Source organism: Ostrinia furnacalis, unplaced genomic scaffold (assembly GCF_004193835.3).
Source record: "Ostrinia furnacalis isolate ACB-3 unplaced genomic scaffold, ASM419383v2 OfSCF0260, whole genome shotgun sequence".
Lineage (NCBI taxonomy): Eukaryota > Metazoa > Arthropoda > Insecta > Lepidoptera > Crambidae > Ostrinia > Ostrinia furnacalis.
Window position 1 is genome coordinate 31,456 of NW_021130499.1, and position 19,923 is coordinate 51,378.

General features: G+C 41.2%; 3 protein-coding genes across 4 annotated transcripts in view; 1 reads left to right on the forward strand and 2 right to left on the reverse strand.

Annotated features, from left to right (window-relative positions):
- Positions 1 to 3,158: 3,158 nt before the first annotated feature.
- On the reverse strand, positions 3,159 to 4,630 carry LOC114357886 (uncharacterized). The gene is made up of 4 exons (XM_028311683.1): positions 4,437 to 4,630; positions 4,021 to 4,226; positions 3,771 to 3,903; positions 3,159 to 3,601 (listed from the first exon to the last, which is right to left on the reverse strand). The coding sequence occupies exons 1-4, from the start codon at positions 4,589 to 4,591 to the stop codon at positions 3,475 to 3,477; spliced, it is 621 nt and encodes a 206-aa protein (XP_028167484.1). The 5' UTR covers positions 4,592 to 4,630; the 3' UTR covers positions 3,159 to 3,474.
- Positions 4,631 to 4,855: 225 nt separating this feature from the next.
- LOC114357896 (uncharacterized) lies at positions 4,856 to 5,628 on the forward strand. Its single transcript, XM_028311694.1, has 2 exons — positions 4,856 to 5,009; positions 5,253 to 5,628. The coding sequence occupies exons 1-2, from the start codon at positions 4,921 to 4,923 to the stop codon at positions 5,479 to 5,481; spliced, it is 318 nt and encodes a 105-aa protein (XP_028167495.1). The 5' UTR covers positions 4,856 to 4,920; the 3' UTR covers positions 5,482 to 5,628.
- A 3,078-nt stretch (positions 5,629 to 8,706) lies between these two features.
- Positions 8,707 to 19,923, reverse strand: part of LOC114357937 (beta-1,4-N-acetylgalactosaminyltransferase bre-4-like) — a 92,626-nt gene continuing 81,409 nt past the window's right edge. For both annotated transcript variants that reach the window (XM_028311762.1, XM_028311753.1), the window contains exons 3-10: positions 18,614 to 18,830; positions 14,190 to 14,455; positions 13,336 to 13,471; positions 12,395 to 12,492; positions 10,902 to 11,091; positions 10,046 to 10,168; positions 9,843 to 9,938; positions 8,707 to 9,559 (exon numbers count right to left, since the gene is read on the reverse strand). In XM_028311762.1, the coding sequence (XP_028167563.1) occupies positions 9,427 to 9,559; positions 9,843 to 9,938; positions 10,046 to 10,168; positions 10,902 to 11,091; positions 12,395 to 12,492; positions 13,336 to 13,471; positions 14,190 to 14,455; positions 18,614 to 18,798 (1,227 nt within the window). In that variant the 5' untranslated portion in view covers positions 18,799 to 18,830 and the 3' untranslated portion in view covers positions 8,707 to 9,426. The remainder of the gene's footprint in view (positions 9,560 to 9,842; positions 9,939 to 10,045; positions 10,169 to 10,901; positions 11,092 to 12,394; positions 12,493 to 13,335; positions 13,472 to 14,189; positions 14,456 to 18,613; positions 18,831 to 19,923) is intronic.

Below are 19,923 nucleotides of genomic sequence, written 5' to 3' on the forward strand. Positions count from 1 at the left end.
TTTATCTTTAAATTGATACCAAATTCGTTTAAATCACACCAGTATTTAAAAAGATATCCCGGCTAATGTGAAGAAGTAACGAAAAAGACATGTATGAACTGTTTGATACGTCGCGAGTTGCGGCCTATTTATCCCCTATAAAAGCACGCGTTTTCGGATTTTTGCTTTCACACGTTGATTCATATACATCTCCGCTTCTTTTGACTCTTTACCTGGGATTCTACACCTTCAGAAGCAGCACAAATCGTTGCACTATTGCAAGAAGGGCTCAGCCAGCGGGCTGTCGCACGTCAGCGCCACATAAGCCAGTCCTGGGTTTCGAAAGTTTTAAGACGCTTTCGGGAGACTGGTGGCTTTATCCCGAGACCAAGTTCTGAACAGCGCCGGCGCACATCGTAGAGGGAAGACCGTTTTTTCATGTCAACCTCTCTATGAAATCGTCATTTGACTGGAATCGACGTCCAGTAAGAGCTCAGAAATGTTCGTAGGATAGCTGTTAGCGAGTAGACAGTTTGTCTAAGACATAAGCAATAGAATTTAACTCCAAAAAGGCCTGCCACAGGCTCGAAACTGACGGCAGGTCACCGATAAGCACGCTTTCAATTTGCTCGTACACATCTCGATGTTAAGTCGAGCAAGCCACCCCCATAAGCCACTGTTTCAGCGAACCAGCACTGCACAAATCGCTCCTCAGGCCGCCTATAAACCCGACCTCTTCGACTGCTGCCCTGCAAACACAGTTTGCATTCATCGGAGAACAGAACTCGCCTCCATTACTCGCCTTCCCATCGAGATGTGTACGAGCAAATTGAAAGGGTGCTTATCGGTGACCTGCCGTCAGTTTCGAGCCTGTGGCAGGCCTTTTTGGAGTCAAATTCTATTGCTTATATCTTAGACGAACTGTCCACTCGCTAACAGCTATCTTACGAACATTTCTGAGCTCTTGATGGACATCGATTCCAGTCAAATGACGATTTCATAGAGAGGTTGACATGAAAAAACGGTCTTCCCTCTGCGATGTGCACCGGCGCTGTTCAGAACTTGGTCTCGGGATAAAGCCACTAGTCTCCAGAAAGCGTCTTGAAACTTTTGAAACCCAGGACTGGCTTATGTGGCGCTGACGTGCGACAGCCCGCTGGCTGAGCCCTTCTTGCAATAGTGCAACGATTTGTGCTGCTTCTGAAGGTGTAGAATCCCAGGTAAAGTGTCAAAAGAAGCGGAGGTGTGTATGAATCATCGTGTGAAAGCAAAAATCTAAAAACGCGTGCTTTTATAAGGGTTAAATAGGCCGCAACTCGCGACGTATCAAACAGTTCATACATGTCTTTTTCGTTACTTCTTCACATCAGCCGGGATATCTTTTTAAATACTGGTGTGATTTAAATGAATTTGGTATCAATTTAAAGATAAAAGTTTAATCTTTAAAATGGTGCCACTTTTTTTGTTACTAACAAATTCGTTAGTACACAAATTCGCGTGGAAACAACTTCATGTAAGTGATTCCATAGTTTTGCTCGCGAGTGTATTATACAGGCTGTTATTTTTTTAAATAAAGAACGTCGTTATCATAATTATCTTTCTGTTGATAATGTTGATCTGCATGAAGAAAATGAAAATGATGTTGATGTGGTCCTCTTGTTTTATCATTATTTATAATTTTTTTATCATCCCTATAGTGAAAATTTGAAACAAATCTACCTCTAATATTTCGGGAGTGGTATATAGAGCAGAAGGATCCCTAATATTCCGACCAGTGAAATTGAATAACTGTAAGGATTTAAGGAATAAGGGTTATTACAATACATCTACTTTAAAATCGAGAAAAAAGTATACTCAAACCATTCTTTGCGTAACTTTATTGCCAGTAAATTTTGATATTACATAATTTTTAAGTCTTATTCACTGTTACTGCACCAGTGGTAACTTGGTTTAGTAACCGGTTCCAAATACTGGTGGAGTTAACTGGAAGTTTGTCAATATCTACATCGATCAACGTGTATAGGGGCTTCAGATCGATGATGTTTAAAATATATGAAAGCGTGGAAAGTCCATCGATGAGATTCAAAGGTGCCGAGGTCTGCATTGCTTGGTGATATCTGGGAAATACAAAATATTCCAGATAATTATTTAAAAAAAACCTAAAGTGAAGAAATGCTGTAATTATAAGTACTAACACTTGAGAAAGTTAAAGATACTTTGAATGAAATTAATGTTTTAAATTTGATAATACATAATCAATCGCTTACCTCGTTTCATAGAGTTCATCGCTATTTTCCACCCGTTCATATTTTCCAAAAGAAGCGCTTTTTACAGTCGTAAAATTAGCATGTTGTAATCTGTAATCATCAATGTTTGTTTTTTTACTGAAACATATATTTTTTAAAGACACATTAAATAAATGAAATGATTTGTCAATACATTTGGGTATCTCGTAATGCAGCTTTATCGTTTTTTCGATACGATACTCGTACGACGACGAGTACGATGCTCATACGATTTTATACTTTTTTGATCTGTGGTCTTGTACTAGCGGGAAAAATATACGCGCCCCATTTTATTACAAATTGAAAAAGTTTGTAGCTATGAATAAAATGTATTGCTCGAGTTTGTGCACGTTGTGCAGTTTTTATTTATGTAAGTACCTAAACCTACAGCTTCAACTGCTCTTCCGCGTCAATTGTTTTGGGCTTTTAATAACCAACTTAAAATACTTAATATCGCTAAATAGTCTGTCACATTACACTATCAACACGAAAAACGCTAACCTTTTCTGTAAATCTTCGAAGATGGCATCATTGCGAATGTTGTATTCATTTGAAAATCCATTAACTTTCAAAAACTGCTCAGGTTTTACGGCGATAGCTCCTCCGAATTCATATTCGTACGTCCTGCAAGTGGCAAGCGTGAACTGTATTGTCGTTTATCATAATTAAGTTATTTATTCCTTATTTTATGAAGATGAATACAGAATAAACCACTGCAAAAGTTTGTTTGTTTGCTAAACAGCTTGATAAGTTTTAGAAAAAGAACAATCGCCGGGTCAACAAGCTGCAATAAATTGGATGCTAGTGGCCAGGGACAAAAGTCGGTGAAAGGTTGAAGAGGAGGCCTATGTTCGAAGACGAACCCCAAAGGCTACTTAAAATAGATAGATAAATTACACTTTCTTCACCTATTCCCAACATGCGTGACCAGCTGTAGCGGGTGGTCGGAGCACCGATAGAGGTTGCGCGAGTCAGCAGGCAGGATGTTGTGGTCATGGAACACAACACAGTTCCACTCGCTCTTCTTTAGCCCTTGCGCTTCTGAGAAGCCCACGTTGAATAGCTTGCCATGATTCAGGGGCGATGACTGGTTGCCTATTTTAAATTAATTAATTAGGTGGTTGATCTTATCGTAAGTTCTATATGAGCAAAGGTTACATGCTAGTTAAATCAGTCGGTATCTTGCTTATTGACCGTGAAGTGTTTCATTTTACATGATAATTTTTTCGTGGGATTGATACTTACTTTGCCTAACAACGAATATCTGGTATCCTAATTGTTGTTTCATCAGAAAACAATGAAGTGAGTACAAAAATTCAAGCAATTGGTTTTGCTCTCTGTAACAAATAAAATTAAAGAACTAAAGAGATGTTGAGACTGTAACCGTAACATTGTAATCGGGACCTTTTCTGCAAAGAACTGCTGATCGTTCATCTTTATAAAAACCTAATTGTATTTATCAATAATCTTTAATTAAGATGTTAAAAATTCAAATTGGTAGGTAACCTGTGGGTGACAATAACGGCGACATTTTGACGAGGAACGCATTCATTTTCTTCGTAGAGACCACCGGGTTGCAAAACGTCGTACAGTTTTTCTATTTCTTGGGGGCTGACGAATTGATTGGCTTTCAGAGGACCTAAATGATACAAAATACTAAGTAGTTTGTAGTTTAAAAACAAAAATTTCCCAGGTATCTCTCATCTCAACTTCGTAATCACACACAACGTAGCCTAGATGCCTAATATTTACTTACCTAAGCCTAGGGGTGTCTCAGGGCATAGAAATTCTCCTTTTTTAATCCCATTGTAATAAAATACGGAGTCGGAACCCTGGTCACGGTAGTCCTCTTCGCTGCTTGCTGATACCTTATTATTTGTTGGATTGGTAGAGCTCTTGTTATCGCATAGCAGAAAGTTGGACCATTTTGGGATGCGAGTCATTCGACGCTTAGTCATAAACCTAGAAAATCAAAAAGCGATAAATGACTAGCCCAAAAGATAAGGAGACATGTAAAGTGCCCCCTTAGGGGCTACCTTTTTTGTTTGTGCCAAAATATTGGTCTAACTTAACTGAATAAAATATTTTTGTGTAGTAAAGTAATAGATAAACAGGGTGTTTAGGTACACGTTTAATGTAGGCACTCGATTTTAGAGGCAGTTATTTTTTTACCTTACGAACTTCGTATGTTCAGAAACTTGAACTTCTACCCTCATCGCCTGCCGCGACTGCGGATTGTAGAGGCAGTAGAACAAATAGTTCGTTACGTTCAAGAGGGCGGCCGCGAGGATAAACATTACAAGCATTTTCATCGTTTGGGGCGTCATATTCGCTAAATAAACATAACAATTTAATGAAAGCAAAGTATGAAAGGACTTTTCTCCTTCAATAAAATTGTCACTAAAAAGTGACATTAGGTAACAAAAAATAGTCCCGCAAAAAGACGCAGTGTATTTGATAGGATCTTACTTTTTGGTGGAAATCAGCGAGTAGAGTAATTAAAATAAAACCTATTCTAAAAACAAAGACAATAAAAAATACACATTTTGATACAAATCGTGACATTTGATACCACAAAATATAGAACAAAATGACATTTTGGTATCAATGCGTGTGTATGTTCATTTAATATTTTTTCCAAAATTTCTTTTGTAAGATGCCGAAATACTACAGGTTTAGGGCGACGACGCCTACTCGAAAAATAAAAAGATGCAGAGAAAAGGAGAAAGAGAAGGGAGGAGAGAAGTAAGTAAATTTTTGTTTTGACTCGTTCTTTCCTAAATCATTGTATTTTTATTGGCCTCCTTTGCACGATAATACCTAATTTTTTTGGCCCTAACCCTTTAGCCAAATAGGTATTTTTTACTTCCTTCCTTTACTTTAGTAGTTCACAAGTGACAAACTTTGAAAGCGCCACGAAATATTATGCATTAATGATGCGGATTGCTAATATACAGTGCTTTATTTATTATACTTTTTTGTTATCAGGGTCAAGTTCGTAGCAGAAAGGAGTTGGCTTGACGTGACCCTAGCATGCACACCGGCGCCATCTTGGTACTTACGACGCACGTCCTGGCGCGAAAGCCCGCCACTAATGGGCCTGCCGCGGGAGCTCGCAGCAGGTCTTAGGGCCTCAGTCCATTTAAGCAATCGTCCTATTTTCGTCTTCAAAATTCCACCCACAGCCCTCTCTCAGGAGGGCATACGTCCCATGTGAAACGTGCATTCAAATGTCAAAATTTTCCCGCGTTTTTCCGTTTTTGGTTGAAGGATTTTTTTTATATTTTTCAGTGATTTGTTCATTAGTTATTCCGTCAACCACAGATTTTCCTATCGTGATGGGTATTACAAAATTTATACGGAATACCTCTTTTATTTTATTTCAAATGGCTACCTATTTCATTAGTTTAAACATTTTTTTTAATGAAAATCCCGCAATGGAATAAAACAGCATGAATTATTTTAAAAACAAACAATATATTTAATAAAACAAAAATTTGGACAGTTGGAAAACTAATGAGTTTATACTATACATACCTATCACCTTTTAAGTAAGTAACTCAATGATTTACTTATAAGCATGTCCGTAAGTTTTGAAATGGTTGGCTAAGCAATTATACTAACACAATAACGTAGAAATACATTTTTTTACTTACATTAGTGAACATTAATTCAATAGGTAACAAGCTTACCAGATGAAAAACTATAAAAATTGCGTTAAAATGTAATTTATGTGATGGTAGGATTCTAAAGTAGATATCAAACTAAAGTTAATAGATTATAATCTCAAGAGTTTTCACTTTAAATAATGAACAAACTTATAGACCATTGTACAATAGTACGTTAGGCGTTATAAGTAGAGAATTAAAAATGCAGATGAGTTTTATCAAGGCCTATCTTTTTTAACTATGTTCTCCTATTTTAAAATAGGTCATACTGATCATGCTGTTATATGAAACGAAGCATCACAACATTTACCACATTACGTATTACAACAAAAATGCATACTCTGTCGCTCTCAATCGCAGAAATTTTTTTTTCAATAATTGCAAGCTGGAATGTTTTTGAACCATTCAATAATACAGCAGTACATGTAAAATTATGGTAATAGCGAGGCTGTTATTTTTAAAGATTTCTTTGCAACAATTATTAAACAATGTAAATACGTCCATGCTATACGAAAAAATAAGACAACATTTTTCAGTTTTCTTAACTGATTCCTTGCCACAAAGTTTTGGACTTAGGTTTATCGTCTAGTTTTTGTATTTCAATATACAGCATGATGCGAATAAAACCTTTACTTATTGAATTATTTTAATTGAATATTGTATAAAATTTCATCTACTTACTTACATTTTAATTTATTGACTTCATTTTATATTTAAAATGTTTTGGCTAAACAATGATACCAAGGTAGCTAATAAAAAAATATACGGAAAGTTACAAAAACAGACAATATACGCTATATATTGTATGATATGGCTTTTTTTAATTTAAAAAAATAAATGATACGCAATATCGTCGTTGCACTACACGCAGGCCTTACCCAACTTTGAATTGGTATTGACGGCTTTACAACATTACGCGGTAACACATTTTTATTCTGAATACTTATAAAAATAATTGTGACAATGTTTTAAACCATACCATAAGCTAATTAAAACCCCAAGTAGGGACAACTACATCTAAGAAATGACTTAGTATTCCCATGAAGACATAAAACGAGGCATTTTCGGACATTCAACTAAGTATTTGTAATTTTGTACCAGAAGATATTACGTAAAAAGAATAAAATTACTAGTACATAGGTACCTAATTAAACATTTTCCAACTTTAAAGTAATTTGTATACGTACGAAAGCTTTCAGATTTTGAATAAGAAAGCGACATCGTTTTATCTATATATATAAAAATGAAACCCGTTTCGCGTTGTCACGGCATCACGTGTGAACGGCTGAACCGATTTCGATAATTCTTTTTTTTAAATGTTTGTGGAAGTCCAAGGATGGTTCTTACGGAAAAAAATATTAAGAAAATCTCTACGCTAAGGCGGTACGAAGTTCGCCGGGTCAGCTAGTGTTTACATAAAAAGCAATATTTCTAAATATAGGCCAACCCCAAAATAAGCCACTGCTCAGAAAAAAATACCATATCATACAGAAAAGTAGTCAAGTGAATTTTATCGTTTATAAACCATCCACTGAATTGTGTACCACGAAAATTTATTCACTTATAATACAAAAGTCAATTTGATTTTGGAAAAAAAGCGATATTCATTTCGGCACGCAATACATTATTGTGAATATAGTGTATGAGAAAAACAGGATATTTTGTTTTCCATTTTATCACTTGCTACTCTCTACATAAAAATATTAGGTATCTTCAATCTTCGCAATTCTTCACTAGAAAATAATACAAAAATAAATACTATTATATTGGATTACCGCACATTACCTCAATAACTTAAACATTCGGATACTTTTGTTTTGAGCAGTGTTATTTTTCCTTATTAAACTCTGGTATCACATTGTATCCCTTAAAGCTAAGCAAATAAGACATAAAAGGTATATGCTATATAAAAATGTGATGTATCGGTTATTATCACTGATTTAGTTATTATATTTAACAGTATTTTCATTTTATATTGGGGTTATCGTTAAACATAGTTATTGGTAGTGGGTCAGCAAAAATTATGTTTAAGAAGTATACTAGATGATTATTTGGATTTGCTACCCTATCTATAAAAGCTTTATACATTAAACTATATCTAATAAGTACGTTAAATATTTCATAACGGAAATAAATTAACTTTTTAAAAGTTTTTTATTAACTCTGATTTTTATTGAATATGGTAATATAACTTAAAACATCTACTTAAAGTAAAAATACTCATTAATACTAAATATAAAAATAACGTGACAATTTAGGCCGATTAAAATTATTCTTTGAAAAGAAAGTGTTGCACATTTTTTATTTCATTACATATTGTGCTTTTTATATAAAACTTTAATATTTATATTTGATTTCATTTTATGGTAAAAATTTAGGTGATGTTGATGATTTATTATAAAAAAAAGAAAATACGTTTCTATGAAATAAATAATAAATTGGCTACTTTTTACAAAATTCAATATTGTCATTATCCATAATCTAAATATTTTATGGCCTGTACAAATGGATCTCTTAATACTATTTATTGTTTGTTCTAAACTTACTCCTACAATATACAACTGTACTTATGTAAACTTCATACCTACATTATAAAAGGAACAAAAATAAAAAAATAAGCAAACACTATGATTGCAGTTGACAGTTGTACTAACGACTAGCGATGCGAGTAAAAAAATTTTTTATGGATATTTTACATGTCATGCTCACTGTCCACTGGTTACATCCAGTTTCATCGATTGAACAAACGTGGGATATCGCATTTGTGCTCATCAATTTGCCCCATCAGCGAATAAAATCCTGTTACTCGTTAATAGGGGACTAATAAGGTTCTTTTTGTGGTCAAGTCGGTTAAACTACACTTAAAACTCATTCGTCGAAGTTTGACCCCGAACGATATTATATAAAAATCTAGATTCACCTTACAAAGGCGAAAAGTAATCAACAGGCATTGTGATTCAGTCAGATTTTGGTAAAATCTTTACTTATTGATACGTAATTTATGGTGCCTATTTTCAGAACGATTCCTTTACCTAATGAGCAGATATAAATGTTTAACTCGGTCATTTGGCAAAATTAATCACTTTTAGGAATCGGGCATTGCATCGAATGTACGATTGAATCCATAAAAGTTGCGTAAATATTTTAAATATACAAACGCATAGCTACAAAATGTAATTTCATGAACTAGTTTTATGTACATATTTACATGCTGCTTACTGTAATATTTGGTTAACAATGATACAAGACTGAATCACTCTCAGCCCTTTCTGTAACGAATTGTGCTTTGCTGTCCTTAACTCCTCTAAAACGACAGAGTCAGTTGATTTGTAAAAGTCTATTACGTTTTTAGGTTACAGAATCAACCCCAGTGGACTCACTTAACTTGATGTCTTTCGGAGATCACAAGGGTAACCACTTTAACAATATCACATAGTTTCACACCCGCTTCGTTACCGGTAGTCGCCAAACAACAGTTTGGCGAGATACGTCCATCAGCTACGCTCGTCTATATTTACTAAAATGTGGGTGTATAAGTGCTTCAGTGTGATTTCTACTAGTTGATACTCTAGGGTTGTTAATCCATCTTTCTGGAACACTTTGGTGGTCTGCGACAACAGTTGGTACCTGGAATTAATTACAGGAAAAATTAGGATAGGTTTACAAAATTTAAGTCTCACAGTAAGCTCACGATCAGTGTAAGTACGTGAGACGTGCCCGTGTAGTCATCGTCATAAGTTATTGATATGTGTATTGCTTTAACACTTGGTATTGATTGCCACTCATTCATCATAAAAGGTACTACGAGTGTGATTAAGTTTGTCATTTAAATAAAAACAAATGAAAACTCTAAACAAGTTGAGATTTTATTAACGAAGTACTAACTTAAAAAAAGTATACGAGTACTTGCCTCTTTGGATTGGGTGAAGATTTCTTATGATCTAGCATGGCGTACCGCGCGATGGACGTCTTATACCTCGCTATGTGGTAGTTCATTTTTCTCAACCTGCAAAAAGCAAACACAGTGCATAAGAATATTATTTTTGTTAACAAAAGATATCGAATTGGTTTGAAGTGATTTTTGTCACAAATTATGTTTGAAATTATAATTACCTATAAGACATGTCGTCATCCTCGCCTCCCCAACCCCAATATTTGTTGGAAAACCCGTTGACACTGGTGAACTGCTCCAGAGTCAGAGCTGATACTCCACCGAAGAGGTCTTCATATGGCAGCCTGGAAATAAAAACGATATGATTAATAATAATACTAGCTTTTGCCCGCGGCTTCACCCGCGTGAAATTTATTTTGTCACAGATCGTCATAAATTATAGCCTATAATATGTTATTCTGGGTTATAAACAATAATACTGTAAAGTTTCATCAAAATCCGTTCAGTAGTTTTTGCGTGAAAGAGTAACAAACATCCATACAAACTTTCGCATTTATAATATTAGTAGGATTATTAATCTCTCCATTGGACAGTGCGCCATAATCATCATCATTAAGTAGAAAGCCAACTCTCTCTAATTTTCCAAAAGCAAATGGAAGACTTGGCCTACCCTCTGCACGCCGTCTTGAGTGGGTGAGTAGGCCTGATTTTCCCTTGGACATCTTTTGACATCCACTGGTAAAGCAGGAATGATCCTATCCTCTTATTTAATTTATTTATTACATGTATTTAATCGTTACATCTTTGACAAATAGTGTTTTAAATCCTTCCGAGGTTTTCCAGACACTATTCTCTATACAAATAAAATAAACGTAATTGGTAACGTTTGAAAGAGCTCGTGAAGCACTTTCAGGATCAGTAACCAGTTTTTCGATATCTTGTATGTATAGTTTAGAAATAATCGAGTGAGATCACTTATCGTTTCCACCCTGTACCTATAGATGGTAGTTGGAAAAGCCTGTTCTGATACTTTTAAGTTCAAATATAGCATAATAGCATTTGTCTGTGACAACTCACTTGAAGTCCAGCTTGTCTACAGACACAGACATGTGCCTCGGCTGCCGCGGGCAGGTGTACATGTTCCTTAGATCCAGAGGCAGAAGGTCGATGTCGTGGAAGATGAAGCACTCCCAGCCTCCAGGCCGCTGTTTCTGGCTTTCCAGGAAGCCCACGTTCATCAGCTTGGCTCGGTTGAACTCGCTGTTGCCTGGTAAAGGGATAATTCGCTTAAATCAGAGACTTGATACGTCCTTTACAATAAGATAAGATAGGTAGGTACCCTACCTACTTGAACCAAAATCGCAAAAGTGCCGAAGACCAAAAAACAATTATAAAAAAAACCGTCTTGCTATGGACGTAGAAATAGAAGATACAAATCAAATCAATGAGTTAACTAAACACGCCCGTATGCTCGTCTACGCGCACGCATGCATTAAGTACCTATAATATTTTTTAATCCAATAAAAAAATATATAATCTGCTTTGTTCAGTTTCAAATAGAAAAAGGTCAATTTTCAATATCCGATGAAAGGCAGGGGAGAGTTCACCCGTATTCACAAACGATACTTGCCTAACGCCTATTTTGACTTTTGCTTTGATAGGTGTTGTCATCCAAATGTGCAATCCTAGAAATTTCTAGGATTTGTCTAAGGATTTGTTAGAAAATTTTTACAATTCTATCAGTTGTGTAAGAACTAGTACTGTACTGTAGGACTTTTTGTGAAAGATGACGTCGGCGAATTGTTCTCACTCTCCAGGAGCAGTGATATCAGTGATTTGGAGGACCTCATGATCATGTCGAGTTCGCGCACAGAGTTTCTGTAGGTACCTACGTGATTGATTAATTAATAATTAGAAGATCCCCAGGCATACACAGCCCACAGAATTGCTAAAATCAAGTGGCAGTAGGCGAGGCACATAGCTCGCAGAGTTGATGGTCGCTGGGGCAGAAAAGTTTTTAAGCGGTGACCACGGGCCGGAAGACGTAGTGTGAGCAAGCCCCCCATTATGAGGACCGCCGATCTGGTGAAGGTCGCGGGAAGTAATTATTTATTACTAGCGGCCGCCCGCGACTTCGTAGGTAAGCTCCCGTTTTACCCCCTTAGGGGTGGAGTTTCGTAAAATCCTTTCTTAGCGGATGCCTACGTCATCTACCTGCATGCCAAATTTCAGCCAGATCCGTCCAGTGGTTTGGGCTGTGCGTTGATAGTCTCTGTAATTGGTTCGCGTGTGACCCTGTGCATCAACGCGCACTGTGAAGCCTTGATCACACGTACCGAGTAAACGGGCGAGACAGTGCTCTCGGCCGAGTAGGTACTCGGTGTGTAAGAACATTGCGCCGAGTGCTCGGCCGAGCAGCGCTCGAGTATGTGACTCGCTCACCCAACTGTCTCGACCGAGTAAACATTTTACTGTCTCGCCAGTTTGATCGACGTGTGATCAAGGCTTGAGACCTCATAGTAATGTTTGTGAATACGGGCGAGAATTGAAGTAATAGGAATTTTTCTTACCAGCTTGTTCTACAATAAATATGCCGTAGTCGATCTGCTGCTTCATCAGGAATGGGTGCATATGGTTTAAAAATATGGCTAAATGCTGTTGGCGATCCCTGAAATTAAATAAAGACCGATAGTATCTTTCATAGTAATGAGCTCATAAAATGTATCTTACAAATGTCTGAGACGTGCTAAATTTAAAGAAAGCTGTATAAACAGCTTCGTTCGTTCGTTCCAGTCAAATGACGTCCACTGCTGGACAAAGGTCTCCCCCAAGGCTTTCCATAAGGGGGCGTCCATTAATTACGGGAGACAATTTTGGCTATTTTTTAACCCCTTACTCTGTTTGTTGTGGAAAAAAATTACGTGATATTTCTCGACACCTCCCTCTCCCCCCACGTGAGATTTAGTGAGGTTTTTCTGGACCCCCTTCCCCCCCTAAAAGTCTCACGTGATTAATGGACGCCCCCTAATTAACGGTCCTGCACTGCCCGCATCCAGGTTCTTCCCACCTTTACTAGATCGTCGGTCCACCTAGTAGGAGGCCTGTACCTCTAGTAGGAAAAACTTTCGAGTTCGTTTCGTTGCGTATTCAAAGTGTCATCGAAAAATTTTGTATGAAAAATTAAACAGCGCCCCCTAGGGCGGCTATAATATAGGGGGCGTTTTAGGAAAGTTTTTCGTACTAGAGGTACTGCCCACGCTACGTCTTCCAGTCCGTGAATAGTTTCGCACGATTTTCCTTCGCACGAATGTGCAATCGCATGTGTAATCGCATACTACTAGTTCAAAAAAGAGTCGATTCGCACGCGATTTTAATACTTTTAATACATCCGGGCGAAACGCCTATTAAAAAAAAAAATTGAAACCCCTTTCAATAATATTTTTGCGTGCGAAGGAAAATCGTGCGTAACTACTACTAACCCGAATAAACAAACAGCTCAGATTTTTCTTACCTGAAAGGGATGATAATTGCCACTTTGTCGCGGGCAGTACAGTTGGGCGGGGCGTACCGTCCGCCCCACTGGACTTCGGGATACTTCTTCTCCACCCAGTCCAGTTCTATTTCAGTTTTATTCACTGGTATTGGTCCTGAAAATTTTAAAAAGATTATGATTTGTAGTAGTTTAGTAAGTAACTTCGGAAATGTAGGGCCAACAAAAAACTACAAGCGTGGATTTTTCACGGCAGATGGGTGAGTACTATGTTTTGGATTATGAAATGAAAATTCACTCTGAAATGGATATAAATACCTATACGGAAGGTAACTGAGTCGACTTAACTACCTACTTACTAATAAAATAAAATAAATAAAATACTTCAGAGGGCCTAGTATGAGTTTACAACAAACGCGCTCACTAGTGAGCGCGTAAAAATGACATTAAGGCTGGTTTTAGAGTCAAGCTGACGCACGCTAACCGTCAGCGCTGACAGCCGAAATGTATGAAGCGTCGGCGCCGAGCGATCAGCGTCATTCAGGAACGTTCCCTTCAATTACATACATATTGATCTGTCAGCGCCGACGATCAGCGAGCGGTCAGCGCGATTCTAAAACCCGCCTAAATGTATGACGGATTGTACAGCGCCCCTAGCGGAAACGTTCAAGAACTAAAATTTTCATACATTTTTTAACGCGCTCACTAGTGAGGACGTTTGATTTAAACTCACACTCAGCCACAGCAGGTGCGTGGTAGGTAGGAATATGGGAGTAGCGGCAATGTGGAAGTTCTTGACTAGCTGAAATATGCCCACTAAAACCTTCCCACAGATCGCATGCGATCTATTAAAGGTTATCTTTTAAAATACTTACCAAAGTCTGACGGTACAGTATCATCACAGAGCGGCAGGAAGGTCTCATTCTTCTTCAGGTCGAGGTTTTCGGTAGTCGCGTCATTTCTGATGCCTTCCATAATTTTGTTGATCAGCACGGAAGTGACATTTTCTGGGTCTGCTGGCCGCGTCATATTTACTGCGGTTGTGTTTCTGGAGGTAGTAGAGTTCTTAAACTCGTTCTGGGGCTGGACGGGTGTCGTCGGTGGTTTTTTAGGCCAGGCTGGTGGTAGTTTGTCGTCAACCCTGAAATAAAACAGATACTATCCATCAATATTTCTTGTAAGTTTTCTCGTGGTTGTGCCTGAAGTAGGTCATTAGCGGGGAGGTGGTCACCTAACTAGATTATCTTTACGAGTCTCCAAAATTTTTTTGGCTAAACGTAGGCTTTGTAGCGTTGTACAACGGCTACTTAGTAAAGGTCTAGAAGCTCAAGCCTCAGCTAGAAAGCCGGCATCATCAAGTTTTGCTCACTTTGTGACTAGACGGGGCAGTACCTTATATGCTTGCAGAATTCGGTGACAAGGCTGCAAAAAATATCGTTCTACGTACAGGGGCTGGTAGAGATTGGTCATCAGCGGTGAGATGGGCACTTAACTACATATTGTAGTCCTACATATTTACCATTACAACGTCGCTCCTAAACTTACTTGAGCGTAGACTGAGTAGCGTTGTACATTAGCTTGGTTAGTTTGGGACTAGATGGCGCAGTGTGAATATGCCCAAGGGTAATGCATGTTACCTGAATTATGACGATCTTCCTATGAGAGCTTCCTCCAGTGTCATCATTGTCAGTGGACAGTGGATAGGTCAGGGAGACGGGCATCATCTTTGTCTAGTACCCAAAGTACTTTGCTCGAAACTCTACTTACTTGAGCGTAGGCTGCGTGGCGTTGTACAGCGGCTGGTAGAGGTACGTCCTGAGCGGGGAGGCGTCCAGGATGGAGCCGAAGAGGTACTCCACCGCAGCCAGCGCCAGCACCAGCAGCAGCAGCAGGCGGAGAGCGCGCGCCGCCCGCCCGCCCCCGCCCCCGTTCCCTCGCCCGCACAAGCTTGGTTAGTTTGGGACTATAGTCTGGTCGCCGAGCATGCAGAATTTTGTCCAATGACCCCAAGCTACCCATCCTTATTGCTCGCGCGTAATTATATTGCTGTCGCGACTGTGCGACGGGCGCCCGCAGTGAGTGTGCGAGCGCAACAGCAACATAATTACGCGTGAGCGATAAGGATGGGTAGCTTGGGGTCATTGGACAAAATTCTGCGTGCTCGGAGACCGGGCTTTAGATGGCGCAGTGTGAATATGCCCAAGGGTAATGCATGTACCTGAATTATGAAGAACTTTCCATGAGAGCTTCATCCAGTGTCATCAGTTGTCCTCAGTGGCCAATGTATAGATCATCTTTGTCTGGTACCCAAAAAACTTTGCTCGAAAGTCTACTTACTTGAGCGTAGGCTGCGTGGCGTTGTACAGCGGCTGGTAGAGGTACGTCCTGAGCGGGGAGGCGTCCAGGATGGAGCCGAAGAGGTACTCCACCGCAGCCAGCGCCAGCACCAGCAGCAGCAGCAGGCGGAGAGCGCGCGCCGCCCGCCCGCCCCCGCCGTCGTTCCCTCGCCCACCCAAGCACAAGCTTGGTTAGTTTCGGACTATAGTCTGGTCGCCGAGCACGCAGAATTTTGTCCAATGACCCCAAGCTACCCATCCATATCGCTCGCGCGTAATTATGTTGCTGTTGCGCTCGCACACTCACTGCGGGCGCCCGTCGCACAGTCGCGACAGCAATCTCGGAGACCGGGCTTTAGATGGCGCAGTGTGAATATGCCCAAGGGCAGCATGTTACCTGAATTATCCTGATCTTTCTATGACAGCTTCCTCCAGTGTCATCAGTGGACAATGGTCGGGGAGACGGGCGACATCTTTGTATAGTACCCAACCAAAGTGCTTTGCGCGAAAGTCCACTTACTTGAGCGTAGGCTGCGTGGCGTTGTACAGCGGCTCGTAGAGGCAGGTCCTAATAGGGAGACAGGCACTTAACCACATGTAGTCCTATAGATTTATCACTACAACGACACTCCTAAGATACTTACTTGAGGGTAGGCTGCGTGGCGTTGTACAGCGGCTGGTAGAGACATAGGTCCTCATCAAGGAGATTGGCGCTAGGTAGGTACCTTAGTCCCTATAGATTTATCATTAGACAAAGTTTTTCCCAAATACTTACTTGAGCGTAGGCTGCGTGGCGTTGTACAGCGGCTGGTAGAGGTAGGTCCTGAGCGGGGAGGCGTCCAGGATGGAGCCGAAGAGGTACTCCACCGCAGCCAGCGCCAGCACCAGCAGCAGCAGCAGGCGGAGAGCGCGCGCCGCCCGCCCGCCCCCGCCCCCGTTCCCTCGCCCGCCCAAGCACAAGCTTGGTTAGTTTGGGACTATAGTCTGGTCGCCGAGCATGCAGAATTTTGTCCAATGACCCCAAGCTACCCATCCTTAACGGTCGCGCGTAATTATGTTGCTGTTGCGCTCGCACACTCACTGCGGGCGCCCGTCGCACAGTCGCGACAGCAATCTCGGAGATCGGGCTTTAGATGGCGCAGTGTGAATATGCCCAAGGGAAGCATGTTACTTGAATTATGATGATCTTTCTATGACAGCTTCCTCCAGTGTCATCAGTGGACAATGGTCGGGGAGACGGGCGACATCTTTGTATAGTACCCAAAGTGCTTTGCGCGAAAGTCCACTTACTTGATTGTAGGCTGCGTGGCGTTGTACAGCGGCTGGTAGAGGTACGTCCTGAGCGGGGAGGCGTCCAGGATGGAGCCGAAGAGGTACTCCACCGCAGCCAGCGCCAGCACCAGCAGCAGCAGCAGGCGGAGAGCGCGCGCCGCCCGCCCGCCCCCGCCCTCGTTCCCTCGCCCGCCCAAGCACAAGCTTGGTTAGTTTGGGCCTATATTCTGGTCACCGAGCATGCAGAATTTTGTCCAATGACCCCAAGCTAGCCATCCTTATCGCTCGCGCGTATTTATATTGCTGTCGCAACTGTGCGACGGGCGCCCGCAGTGAGTGTGCGAGCGCAACAGCAACATAATTACGTGCGAGCGATAAGGATGGGTAGCTTGGGGTCATTGGACAAAATTCTACGTGCTCGGAGACCGGGCTTTAGATGGCGCAGTGTGAATATGCCCAAGGGTAATGCATGTTACCTGAATTATGACGATCTTTCTATGAGAGCTTCATCCAGTGTCATCAGTTGTCATCAGAGGATCTTTGTCTAGTACCCAAGTACTTTGCTCGAAAGTCTACTTACTTGAGCGTAGGCTGAGTGGCGTTGTACAGCGGCTGGTAGAGGTACGTCCTGAGCGGGGAGGCGTCCAGGATGGAGCCGAAGAGGTACTCCACCGCAGCCAGCGCCAGCACCAGCAGCAGCAGCAGGCGGAGAGCGCGCGCCGCCCGCCCGCCCCCGCCCCCGTTCCCGCGCCCGCCCAAGCACAAGCTCGGTTAGTTTGGGCCTATAGTCTGGTCGCCGAGCACGTAGAATTTTGTCCAATGACCCCAAGCTACCCATCTTTATCGCTCGCGCGTAATTATATTGCTGTCGCGACTGTGCGACGAGCGCCCGCAGTGAGTGTGCGAGCGCAACAGCAACATAATTACGCGCGAGAGATAAGGATGGGTAGCTTGGGGTCATTGGACAAAATTTTGCGTGCTCGGAGACCGGGCTTTAGATGGCGCAGTGTGAAAATGCCCAAGATATTGTGTATGTTACCTGATAAATTAGGGCGATATTTCTATGAGAGCTTCATCCAGTGTCATCAGTTGTCCTCAGTGGCCAATGTATAGATCATCTCATCTAGTACCCAAAGAACTTTGCTCGAAAGTCTACTTACTTGAGCGTAGGCTGCGTGGCGCTGTACAGCGGCTGGTAGAGGTACGTCCTGAGCGGGGAGGCGTCCAGGATGGAGCCGAAGAGGTACTCCACCGCAGCCAGCGCCAGCACCAGCAGCAGCAGCAGCAGGCGGAGAGCGCGCCCGCCCAAGCACAAGCTTGGTTAGTTTGGGACTATAGTCTGGACGCCGAGCATGCAGAATTTTGTCCAATGACCCCAAGCTACCCATCCTTATCACTCGCGCGTAATTATATTGCTGTCGCGACTGTGCGACGGGCGCCCGCAGTGAGTGTGCGAGCGCAACAGCAACATAATTACGCGCGAGCGATAAGGATGGGTAGCTTGGGGTCATTGGACAAAATTCTACGTGCTCGGAGACCGGGCTTTAGATGGCGCAGTGTGAATATGCCCAAGGGTAATGCATGTTACCTAATTATGACGATCTTTCTATGAGAGCTTCATCCAGTGTCATCAGTTGTCATCAGAGGATCTTTGTCTAGTACCCAAGTACTTTGCTCGAAAGTCTACTTACTTGAGCGTAGGCTGCGTGGCGTTGTACAGCGGCTGGTAGAGGTACGTCCTGAGCGGGGAGGCGTCCAGGATGGAGCCGAAGAGGTACTCCACCGCAGCCAGCGCCAGCACCAGCAGCAGCAGCAGGCGGAGAGCGCGCGCCGCCCGCCCGCCCCCGCCCCCGTTTCCGCTCCCGCCCGCGCCCATCAACGCATGCGCTGCGGGACTCGCGCGCACACCTGGAACAGTTATAATATCATTTACTTTTTTTACCCATTTACTTTAGACGATTGTCACACTGCACCGCGCTCCACGTGATTAGGTACATATAAAAATAGCCACGCGCAGACGCGTTGTCAGTGTGTTGTGCCGCGCGTGTTTTCTATACAAACTGAGGTACTTGCATACAATGATTAAATCTGTCGTCCCGCGTACCGCGGCGGAGCGCGGTGCAGTGTGATAATTGCCTTACTCAATTTTGCGACCTTTGTCGTTTTTAAATTACTTATCATTTTATCTGTTTTTTTTTTATCTTTTCTATAGGAAATTAATATGAGAAATAAAAATATAACATGCATGCATAAATATCAGTCATCGTTTTTGGTTTTGAATAATCACAAAGTGTCTAGCGCCCGTATTCACAAACGATGCTTGCTTAAGTGAAGCAGCAAATCGAACGCACAGCGTTGAATAGAGCTCAGTGATTGGTTCGTATGTCACCTTGTGCGTTCACGCGCACTGTGAGACCTCATAGTAATGTTTGTGAATACGGGCGTAGGATACGACCTATAGAATCTCGCGATGTCTCCTAACAGGTTAAAACAAAAACGCATCATTCAAAACTTCCAATTATTAAAAATACCATTTCCATGTGGAGTTCCACATCTCGAAGAAAACAAAGCAGCAGGCATCTTACTAACTAATAATAATACAAAAATATTTGCTTATACTTTTTCCTTCACTTGAGTTTTCCTGACGTACCAACTTCAAAGTCTACACGTACCCATGTAATGTACGTTTCCAGTTTTCCACCCAGTGAACTATGAAAGATGTTCCTCAATTGCGAGGCAATGCTTGTTGGTTGGCCAGCAGTCTCTGGATCGTATGTACCATAGTGTGTACTTATTGCGTTTCTTTCTCTTATTTACATTTTAATGTGAATTAGACATGTTCTATCTATACTAATATTATAAATGCGAAAGTAACTGTATGTCTGTCTGTCTCACTTTCACGCTTAAACCACTGAACCGATTTTGATGAAATTTGGTATAGAGATAGTTTGAGTCCCGGGAAAGGACATAGGATAGTTTTTATCCCCGTTTTTGAAATAGG